Source organism: Nannospalax galili, unplaced genomic scaffold, assembly GCF_000622305.1.
Source record: "Nannospalax galili isolate Female #2095 unplaced genomic scaffold, S.galili_v1.0 scaffold206, whole genome shotgun sequence".
NCBI classification, from domain to species: Eukaryota; Metazoa; Chordata; class Mammalia; order Rodentia; family Spalacidae; genus Nannospalax; species Nannospalax galili.
Window position 1 is genome coordinate 9,313,189 of NW_008358101.1, and position 11,687 is coordinate 9,324,875.

Consider the following 11,687-nt stretch of genomic DNA (forward strand, 5'->3'; position numbering starts at 1 on the left):
ATGGAGATTATATCACCATTATGTGTAACACCACAAACCCCCCATGTGAGCTGGCTTGGGGACCTGAGCCCCGCTTCTGCAATCCCCTGCTCATTAGATTCATTGATAAAGGAAAACAGTTTACTGGTTGGGATGGTGTCAATACCTGGGGCTTACGATTATAACTCCAGAGAGCTTCAGGTGACCCTGAACTCTTATTCAGCATCACGAGGTGACAAGCGCCCCTTGCCACAGTGATAGGACCTAATCCCATCCTTGTCCCAAGACTTATTACGGACACAAAAATAAACAAACCCTTGATTTCACCTCCTCCCATTTTCAGCCCGTATCCTGCCACTGAAGAAAGATCCACTAAACAGTCTCTTACACTCTTTTCTCCAATCCGCCATTACCAGCAGTCCTTAGATTTTATTGAGATCATAAATCAGGCATATAACCTTTTCAATGCAACTAACTCTGAACTAGGTAAATCATGCTGGCTTTGCTATACTGTGGCTCCTCCTTCCTTGGAGGAGATTGCTACTTCCGGCGCTTACAATATCTCTCATAATTCTTCTTATTGTAAATGGGGTTCTACGACAAAAATTACCTTGGAACACATTTCCGGGTCAGGACTATGCATTGGTACAGTCCCGAAGCAGTATTCCTCCCTTTGTAATCAGACCGAAGCCTTTTTTGCACCCAACGGTACTTTTGTTCTCCCACCTCCCAACACTTGGTGGGCTTGTTCTTCAGGACTAATACCTTGTGTCTCCAGGAGTATCCTTAATACAGGAGGCTTCTGTGTTCTTACCCTTCTTTTTCCTCATCTGGTATACCATTCAGATCAGGAGGTCCTGCTGTCATACTCACCCTCGCTCTCTCCCTCGCTGCATTATAAAAGAACTCCTGCAGTTGTGGCCTTAACCCTTGCAACTTTAATCAGCACCAGTGTGGCTGCAGGGATAGGCACAGGAACTACTGCATTGATACAGGGGCGAGATCAATATAACGCTTTGCGCACTAGCTTAGACCTCGACCTTCAAAGAATAGAGGAATGTGTAACTAAGCTTCAAGATTCTGTTGGCTCATTGGCAGAAATAGCTTTGCAAAACCGCAGAGGGTTGGACCTCTTGTTCCTGCAACAAGGGGGTTGTGTGTAGCCCTAAAGGAAGAATGTTGTTTTTATAGAGATCATGCAGGCATCATTAAGGACAACATGGCAAAAATCAGGGAAGGATTGAAGATCAGAAGAAGACAATGGCTAGAATCTCAAGGATGGTTTGAGTCTTTATTCAACAAATCCCCATGGTTGACCACTCTCATATCCACTCTCTTAGGACCCCTGATTATCCTATTTTTATTAATCTCTTCGGACCTGTATGGTCAAACAACTCATGGTATTTGTCAGACAGCAGATAGAGGCTCTCCAGGCAAAACCAATACAGGTCCATTATCATCACCTTGATATCATGGATTGAGAGTTTAAAGGGACGGCTTGCTATGATGGCACTACTAGCCATCCCCCTTGAGAGATGAACTGGACAGTCAATGATGGGTATGTGAGAATCCCCCTTTGATGGCAACCTAAGACAGGAAGATAGTCTAATGCTACTACCTTATCCAATGACGGGTAAGCCAGGGGAAGGATACTCCAACCTAAGGCAGGTGCAGTTCCCTAAGGGCCTAGCAACCTTCGATCCCTAAACTCTATAAAGTAAAAAAGGGGGACCTGTTGGGAGCCTGAGACTCAGCCATTTCTCAAAACTGCTGACAGATCTGAGCTGGTGACTTTTCATTCTGCCCACCCTCCTCCTGTGGGCACAGGTTGGAGCCCGTGGCCTTGGCCCGCAGCCTTGGACTCTTCCCCATTCTCCTCCCGTGGGCACAGGACAGAGCCTGTGGCCTTGGCCCATGGCCTTGGCCCACAGCCTTGTGCTCTTTTCCAGTGAACTGCCTTGGTTTCAGTTAATCAGTAGAATCCTCCCTTAGAGTACATCTGGGCCCCTGTGTTCTGGCTGATATGATTACTCTCACTCTTTACTCCTTTGTTCTCATTCTCTATTTAACCTCATGCTTGAGCTGCAATAAACAAGACTTGATCAGAACCCTGTCTTGTCTCCATTTCTCTTGTCTCTTGCCCCATCCAAATCCCCACTCCCCAATCCAGGTACCCCGTTGCTGACCCCGCAGGCCGGGGCAGTACGGAAGTGTTTCAGGCTTTTTTTCTTGTTTTTCTGCTGTTCCTTATGCAATTCCTACACCAAAGATACAAAATTTAAGGGTAGGAAAAGGCTGCAAAGCATTAATTTATGCCTTTTTGACAGAAGTGTTTCAGTTTAATGAGCTCCCACTTTTTCATTGTTGGCTTTAATTCCTGAGCAACTGATGTCTGATTTCAAAAATCCTTTCCTGCACCTATATCTTGTAGGCTACTGCCTTTGTTTCCTTCTAACCATTTCAGAGTTGCAGGCTTCACACTGACGTTCCCATATTTTGCATATTGCTTTTAGAACTATTGTTATACTCACGTATGTTCCTAAACTGTGAGGGCTCAGAGAATAGATGTATCAGGGTATCTTTGGTTGCATATAGTAGCTTTACAACATCACTCATACTTTAAAACCTTGAGTAGTAGTGCAAAATGTGTAAGAAGTCACAGACACACAGTTTTCTTTTTGGAGCTTCCTTGCTGAGAATGAATACTAGAGACACATTATATAATAGAAGTATGATACTAGACATGCAACTCCTGGTTATCAGAGACAGTTCTCTACAGTTTACACAGAATCAGTAAAGATCTGGGCCCATCAAGCTAAGCAAACACAGAAAGACTAAGGAATAGAAATTTACAAAGAAAACTGTGAGTCTTGGCAGTAACTGCCGTGAACTACAAAATGAGGCTTCTCTGACAAAGACTGAGAGCAGCACTGGTCTGTGAGCATAAACACAGTATTTAGAGGGCAGTTTGATGAGCACAACATGTTCATTTAACAAATCAATAGTAGCTTCCCTAACTAGGGTATGGCCTCCACAACTACAAGCTTATGGCCAGGTTTTACAGTACTCAGGCATGAATTCCAGCCTATAAAGTGGACTTTAAATTCAACCAGAAAGCAGTTGGCTATCCCATTATAGTCATGCCACTATTGCAACAGCGGGTGCATCATGCCTGCCAGATTGGCTGTGTAGTACACAGTGTCCACAGCTGGGTTAGCTTGTGGATGCCTTTTGTCCCCCAATGGTCTGCTTAGCATTTTCTAATATTATGCAAGCAGCCAGCTAAGTTCCAGCATCATTTCTCTATGTTCTGTGATCAAAGCATGAGGTATCTTCAGCAATAGGGTGTGGCCATCTAGTTGTGGTAGGCAACCAAGAGTACTGGCAATAAGATTTACTGTTTTTGGACTTCGGAGGCCTCCCTGACCAAGAATTGTTAGGGAACTATTTCACTTCCGGCAGTGGGATTTTTGTGTAATAACCTATGGTTCCTAGGATCAGGATTATGCATCCACACAGGGTACCAGCTTTCAAACTCAAACACTCTTATTTTTAAATGATATATTTTAAATCAGTGTACAATGTAGTAGATTTAATATGGCTTTGGGATGTTGTGCAGTGGTGTGGAAGACTGAGAGGGGTCAGTTCTGAGCTCACAAAAGGTGGTCTTCCTCTAGGATCTACATCCAACTAGAAAATCCTGATTGGTTTATAGAGTATTTGCTATTTGAATATCTTCTTCTCACTGAAAAAAGCAGAGCATGGTCAGGAAAAAAGCCACCCCTGGTTTCAGGGGCCGAACATTTCCACACCATATTAATAATCTAGCAGATAATCACATGCAAATGGTTTAAAAGTTTCTTTTCAAGGTAGACGATGAAAAGTTTAGACAATAATTTTGTATTTGGCTGTCTCTGAAAGTTATTGGGGAAGAGCTTTTTGAGGAAACTTCCTGTGGGAGTCTTATGAATTAGTCACATGTGCCCAGCATGTAGAGCATACCAGCACACAGGAAACTGATGGCCTGATATAGACATTTTTCATATCAGAGCACATCTTACTTCTATTTCCTAAGGTATGACAAAATAGGCTGACAAAACAACTTCAGGGAAAAAGGTTTTCCTCGGCTTCCAATTCCATACATAGAAGATAAAAATAAACCTTTAAAGAAAATAAACAACCAATCATTACAGACTGTGAAAAAATTTGAGGGAACTTCAGGGTAGTTAATAAAAATTAAAAATTTTCTTATTCAAAATATGATTTTTAAGAAGAAAAGCTTGCCATTTGGGGCACTATCCCAGGATTATAGCTACATCCCTATGCACACCTGAGAATGTCATGTGAAATTTCTAAACTTGACTCTTGATAGATGATATGACAGATGTGATAGGACAATTCTTATAAAAGTAAAGCAAATTGCATAATGTATATTTTCCTTTTATATTAAATTTTTTATTGCTGAAAGAGATAAGTGAGGAGATTAGAAAACCAATTCTGAGCTGGGCCTGGTGGTGCATGCCTTTAATCCCACTAGCACTCAGTAGGCAAAGGTATGTGGACCTCTGTATGATGAAGGCCAGCCTGGTCTACATAACAATTTCCAGGCCAGCTGGGGCTACAGGGAGACCCTGCCTCCAAAAAAAAGAAGGAAGAGAAAGAAAGAAAGAAAGAAAGAAAGAAAGAAAGAAAGAAAGAAAGAAAGAAAGAAAGAAAGAAAGAAGAGGAAACTAATTCCATACCATATCTTAATATCTTCATGAGAGTTTTAATTAAGCCTTGTCATAGAAGTTTATTGTTTTATTACTATATGTAATTGAGAAAGCTCACAGTGTTCAGGATGAGCACTTAGGTGTAGCAGTTGCTCTTTGTCTCTGTATTAAAATTTGAAGATCTTCCTTGTTTTCTGTATGTTTTTCTCATCAACAGGAGGCTGCCTCTGGCTGCCAGGCTGCAGAAACTTCTTCACGGTGGGCATGTCATTGATTTGGGTTTTCAGGGCCTGCTTGTAAACAAATCACAGCCTTACAAAGACCATACCAGCCATTAGCACATCCCAGGATATCAGAGTCCCTCCATCATTTTGAATGTGGAAGATAGAAATAGACATCCAATGACAGGGAAAATAAGAGGAAAATGCAGAAAGCAATTCACTAGCATTTTGCATGAAGACATTGTTAAGTCCTCCTTAATTGCAGTCATCGTTATCTTCTTCCTTACACCTTAACCCAGTAAATTCACAGCTATAGTAGAATATAAGGAAGAAAAGTGAGTTCATTAGTTACCAAGTCAGAGGAGTACCCAAAGAGATGAAGTGAAGCCTTGGGAAAATTGAGCTGGAATTGAAGATAGAAAATACAGAGTTTGTCTTAACAAATAAAAAAAAGTGAAAGAGTTTACTGTATCTTATGAGATCATGGTACTTAAGGATGGAATGATACACTCTCCAATAAAGAGTGTCATTAAAGACATTAGAAAGGAAATTGAAAAATTTCCAGAATCAAAGGAAAACTAAAATACAACTTAACAGAACCTTTGGGATGTGACTAAGGCAGTTTTAAGAGGAAAGTTATGGTGAAGAGTCCATGAGTGTTTTTCTTAACAATTCAGAGAGACTGCAAACAAATAACTTAATGATGCACCTCCAGGACAAGAACAACAAGAACAAGCCAAACTGGAAAGTAGTAGGAAGCAAGAAATACCAGGGCATAAATTACAGAAATGCAAACAGCGGGGCTGGGGCTGTAGCACAGAGAGTGCTTGCCTAGCAAGCATAAAGCCCTGGGTTCAATGAGGTGTGGTAGTGCACAACTGTGATCCCAGCAATTAGGAGAGGAAGGAAGATAAGAAGGTTGGAGGTCATCCTCAGCTACACAGTGAGATTGAGGCCAGCCTGAGATTCAAGACTTCCTGCCTCAAAACAACAATACAAACAATATATATGATCATTCAAGTAAAACGTTGCTCCTTTAAAAAACATGAGAGAAATTGAAAACATATAGCATATATAATCTAAAAAAGACAGAAGAACCAAATCAACAAAAAGATTGAAAGGGATACTATAAAAGATTCCAATAAATGCAGTTCATTAAAAATATTTTTAAAACATACTTCAAAATTAGGAAGATATATATCAAAAGGAAAACAACAAAAGACAACAAATGCTTGTGTAATGTGGAAAAGAAAAAAAATCTTCACTCCTGGGAATATAAATCGGGAGGAAAGGCCTCAGTGTGATAATGTGGTTGGAAGTTGGAATGTGACAGAAGCTTACACTGGGTCATTCTCATTGTGAAAGGCAAAATGAACTTCTGAGGAAGCACCTGGCTCAAACTTCCTTGTGTAACTAGTGAAAGTTCATCTGGAGGCCCAGGGATGGAGTGTGCAAACCTGAAGTTTGGGGGGGTCAAGCACCACCAACACAATGGTCCCAATATTAGATTCCTGGTGGGAGATGTGGGATAGATCACCTGCAGCAGAGGGAAGCTGGCGATGATGTTGGGCTCCAGTTCTTCCATGTTGTAGATCACTTCAACCAGGTGGACGTCAGCCTTGCTTAGCTTGTTGCCAACAAGGTAGTCTTGGCCATGGCTCTTTAGCACCTGTGGAATTCAAGGGAATAGATCCTGAGCACACACAGACAGATTGGGGCCCCTGTTTCTTCCTGAGCCTCTTAAACCTCCCCTTCCCCTGATGGTATCTCACTGGGCAAGTGAAGCTGTAAATCTCTTTCTAGGTTCACGGCTCACAAGAGAGTGATGAGGAGGCTTGTCCCTCCATTATTGCCCATGCAACCTTAATCTCTTTATGGCACCTCTGTGGTGTTTACTCATTCACCCTTAAGACTGCATCCTATTTGCACAAGCCAAACAACCAAAGAGAATGTAGTGTAGCCCTAAAACTTCAGAATGTCAGTGGGGTGTAGCAATTCACATCTGAAATCCCAAATTTGGAAAAAGAGTCAGGAGATTGCCATGAGTTCCAGGCCTCCCTACATTTCTCCCTTTTCTGCTCTCTTCATTTCCTGGTCTAACTCTGTAAAATATGAAACAATTCTGGATGGACTTGAATTCGTCGTTTCCTCTGCACTATTACCTCGGACTGTAACCTACACTATTGCATAAGAAATTCTCCGGAGTGAATTGTACTTAGGTTTGCAACTTATTATTTAATGCATGGAATATAAGATGTATGACTGATGGAGAGGGGTGGAGATAAAACCAATGTAATAGTATGTTAATTAGGTGGAGAGGTCCCATATGTTCATTAAACATTTCCTTCAAACTTTAACAATGTATTTTTTTTTTTTTTTGGTCTTTTTGAGACAAGGTCTCCCTGTAGCCCCAGCTCTCCTGGGGCTAGACCAGACTGGCCTTGAATTCACAGAGACCTGCCTACCTCTGCCTCCCAAGTGCTGGGATTAAAGGCATGCACCACCACGCCAGGCTCCCAATGTATGTATTTCTAAAAAAATATTTCATCGTTTCTCAGCCTTTTGGCTAAGATCAAGTGTAAAAATATTTCATTTATAATTTATATTTTATCTGTATGAGCATATTTCCTGCATGTATGTGTCATGCAATGCCTGTGGAGATCAGAAGAGACAGTTGGATTTTCTAGAACTGGAGTGAAAGATGGTTGTTCGTCACCACATGTGTATTAGGAGTTAAACCCAGGTCCTCTGCAAGAGCAGCAGCGCTCTTTACTACTGAGCCATTTCTCCAGCCCTAAGAATGTATACATTTTTGTCTTATGTATGTATGGTACACATAGGATATGACACTGGATCTCAGCAAACTAAAACTTTTTGAAACAAAAGTTAACTTCAGTAAAATTCTTGCAGTTTTTCTTCACAGTTTATGTTAATACAATGCCTTGAAGATTGGGGTACTAAAGTAATACTGAGGGACATCCTTCAGAAGCGTGTGCAGGTGACTCAGGGACAGCTGAGGACCTGTTTCTCTGCTGCCTTCTTTTATGGACTTTTTATGTCCTGAAGATTGCTATGTTGAGATCCTACTCCTCAGTGTAATGACTGTTAGTAGAGTGTGCCTTTGGGAGGTCGTTATGAAATGAGCAGAAAACCCTATAGGCATCAATGCCATTATGAAAGAGACCCTGGGAGAGTCCCTTGACCCATTGGCCTAGTAAAAACACAGCTAGAAGTTGGTTACCCATGAAGCAGGAAGAAACTCTCATCAGTTACTACTTCTGAGAGTACTTTATCCTCTCCTGTCCAGTCTCTGGAACATCTGTTGTTGGTCTAGAGAGATGGCTCAGTAGTTAAGAGCACCAGTGGCTGTTGCAGAGGACCCAAGTTCTTTCCTAGCACCCACATGACGGCTAACAGTGATTTGACACCCTCTTCTAACCTCTGGGGGCATTGTACTACATCACTACATGAGTGCACTTACATATATGCAGGCAATATACTCATAGATGAAAAATTCAAAAATAATTTTAAAAATCTGTTGTAAAAGTCAGTATATGTAAAAATATCGTTCTTTTTGTTTGTTTGCTTTGTTTTGTTTTTTGAGACAGGGTTTCCTGTAGCCCCAGCTCGACTGGGTCTCTCTATACTGACAAAACTGGCTTTAAACTCCCAGAGATCTGCATGTCTCTGCCTCCCAAGTGCTGGGAGTAAGGCACATGCCACTACACCTGGACAAACTGGGTCTTGATATATCACTCCTTTAAAGCATTTTATTTAGTGGGTCTGGATGACCCCAGACCCACAATCCTCCTGTCACAGGATCCTGTGTGTTAGGATTATTAATCAATATTTCTCCTAAAGTCAAAACAGCTTCCAGGAACCTTTTCAAAGGCAGGAAAATAACGGTTCTTGGCTTTCTCTTTCATCAGGGCAATGTTTGTGTCTTTGACCCCAGGTGGGTTGAAGGGATAGTTAATAAATATCTCATTCAAATCTGCCAAACCTTCTGAATACATATCAATCCTGAAAGACAAAAACAACCTGTGTCAAATGTCTCCTGCCTCAGACTTTCTCAATTAAAAGCCTAAGAGACTATCAATAGGTAACTAGGGACCTGCTATGTACCAGCCATTTTGTTGTGAATTCTATTACATATTAACATTGACTTTATTCATTATTTTTCCCTTATGAAGTGCTTGTTGGAAGCTCTGAGATCCTTTCCTATGCTTATTTGGTTAATTTGGTTATATTTTTTCAGTTTTCAAATTCCTTAGTGTCAAAATTCCTGACTGCTATGTTTACAGCTTTTTCTTTCTGAATTTCTCATTCAAATCAGGAATTCTTTCTTATTTTATTGATTTTGTTATTTTGCATCTCCCTAAGTATCATTAAAATCATTCTTTGAAATTCTTTGTCAGTCTGTTGGTTTTCTTCTATGTGAGAACTTGTTACAGTTGCTGAGGTCCTTTGGTGGGTGGCATCATGCCACCTTGCTTCAGGCTTCGTGTGTCCCCATGTTTGTATGCACATTTGATGGTTTGGCTGCTTCTAACACTTACTTTGCTGCTGCTGGTGGTTGTGGTATTGTTTTGAGACAGAGTCTCTCTGTAGGCCCAGCTGAGGACTGGAACTTTACCAGGCTGGGCTAGATGTCGCAGAGATCTGCTTGCCTCTGCATCCAAGTTCGGGATTAAAGGTGTGTGGCATGCTTTTACCACTTTTATGTTAAGAGTGATTTCAAGAATCCATGGCTTTCTGCTACCCATGACTTGTAGGTGTTAGTTGGACATGCTGGATTGGGTTTCATTCCAGGTGGGCACTGCAGTGTTTGGGCACTCTGTCTCAAAATTCTGAGTGAAATAGACAATATTTTTGCTTTGGTCAGTTATTTTTGTAGACAACCATGACAGGAGCTTTAGCTAGACATTTTGATCTGATTTCTCCATGTTTAGAATATTATAAAATGTTACCATGAGCATTTCAGTACAAAAACAGATGAGGGTATATTATTATTTTTCTTGAAAATATACTAGATTGTGGGTCATTGACAGCATTGTATTTAACTCTTTGAGAAACTGCCAGAATTTCATACTAGATTTTAAGAACTATTTTAGCTTTTGGGTATGTGGTATGTGTGTGTATGTATGCACAACTGCACGTAGTAAGTCATGACCCCCTGCCATAGATGTGCCCATTCAGTAAAGGACTTGGATCCTTCCCATGGTGACTGCTGACAGAGAAACAGAAAGTCTACTGTACAGGGCTCTCTCCTTCAAGTCCTTCCCATAGAGGTTGTATTTGCTGGAAAGATAATTGAGAATAGCTCTGGTCTGCACCAGCTCCATTCCATCAATCTCCATCAAAGGCACTTGCTGGAACATCAGAATCCCATCTTTTGAAAAAGAAAAAATTAGAGTGAAAAAAGAGGGTGGCATGCTTTCAAGATGAAAAGAATTAAGCATGCAAAATGTTTATTAGATATTAACTATACATAATCTTGTAACATTTCTAATAAAGTACAATTACAGTTTAAAAGAACTTCTCGTAGTTCTTTTTCTTTGATTTCTCCCCTTTTATTCATTAGCTTGCTAATTCATTTCTGTTTTTACTACTCATTCAGATATATACCAGGAGACGTAGTTTTATTTGCGTTGACTTATTTTCATAGATATTCTGTGAAATTGGGAAAGAAAACAATGAGGAGATCCACTTGACAGCAAGATCAGTTCAGACAGTAGTTCATCTCCAGGGCTCTTTGTGTGCTCGTCTAATCAAAGACCAAACACCGAGTACAAGGAAGGCATGTGTCCCTGGCCTCATGGCTCATAGCCATTTCTCTTTCTTGACCCCCTCATACTCTGATCTGGACTACTGGTCATTTCAAAACCATCTCAATATCAATCCTTAAAAACTTCTGGGGAACCTCCTGGTCAAGTCAGCAGAGGAAAGAACTCAAGAAGCGTGCTGGGCTTGTTTCTCCTCCTTTCACCCAGTTCCTGTGTGTCCTTGGACAAGACCAGTGGGGGATCCTGAGTCGTCTGCAGCTCAACAACAGTGCAGAAAGCATAGGACAGTAGGGAGAAAGCACTGGGATGCTTCATTAGCAAATACTCAGAGGTCCAGCTCCTTTCCACCTTAAGGGAGTCTCAAATGTGCCTGAAGAGCCCCCATCCCTTAAATTTGAACTATTCTCTGCTTCCCTGTTCGACCACTCTAAATACACCAGCACTTCCTGTGCCTAAGCCTTTTAGTGGACACTCTCATCTGGGCTCTTTAGAGACTTGTTCTTACCACTTCTTAGCTTTTCCAAGTCTTCATTGGTGTGTATAAATTCCTCTTCATACTAGACAGCAGAAACAGTAAATGTGCTGTTAGTTTTTTCTATAGTATTGTAGGCTTTTTGATTTGAATATATCCTCTTGAATACATAGTAAGAGTGAGGTAATACTTCTGAGTTTGGCAGTATACACAAGAATCTGATATTGGGGGAGGTGGGACTAGAGAGATGGTTCAGCGGTTAAGAGCAATGGCCACTCTTACAGAGGACCCAGGTTTGATTCCCAGTACCCACATGGCAGCTAACAACTGTCTATAACTCCAGTTCTAGGGGATCTGATGACCTCTTCTGACCTCTATAGGCACACAGGTGAGCCAACCTATATATAGACAATATATTCAAACACATAAAATAAAAATAATAAAATATTTTAAAAAGAATTTGATAATGAATATGTGTAAATTTATGTTTAATCTTCCAAGAAGAGGGTAGTGAATC

At 40.9% G+C, this 11,687-nt stretch overlaps 1 protein-coding gene and 1 non-coding gene across 2 annotated transcripts; both read right to left on the minus strand.

Annotated features, from left to right (window-relative positions):
• Positions 1-2,217: 2,217 nt before the first annotated feature.
• On the minus strand, positions 2,218-2,313 carry LOC115068141. Its single transcript, XR_003847518.1, has one exon. It is a non-coding gene; the product is annotated as a small nucleolar RNA SNORA13 (small nucleolar RNA).
• A 2,545-nt stretch (positions 2,314-4,858) lies between these two features.
• Positions 4,859-10,304, minus strand: LOC103752502 (glutathione S-transferase A6-like). Its single transcript, XM_008856329.2, has 4 exons — positions 10,172-10,304; positions 8,794-8,935; positions 6,450-6,581; positions 4,859-4,981 (listed from the first exon to the last, which is right to left on the minus strand). Exons 1-4 carry the CDS (start codon positions 10,291-10,293, stop codon positions 4,859-4,861), a joined length of 519 nt encoding a protein of 172 aa, XP_008854551.1. The 5' UTR covers positions 10,294-10,304.
• Between the last annotated feature and the right edge of the window lie 1,383 nt (positions 10,305-11,687).

Coding starts and splice junctions, on each gene's coding strand:
- LOC103752502 (XM_008856329.2), bottom strand. CDS start 10,293: ATGTTCCAGCAAGTGCCTTTGATGGAGATTGATGGAATGGAGCTGGTG. Junction 8,936..10,171: donor GACTTGAAGGAGAGAGCCCT/GTACAGTAGACT, acceptor TTTGTCTTTCAG/GATTGATATGTATTCAGAAG. Junction 6,582..8,793: donor ATTTTCCTGCCTTTGAAAAG/GTTCCTGGAAGC, acceptor TGAATTCCACAG/GTGCTAAAGAGCCATGGCCA.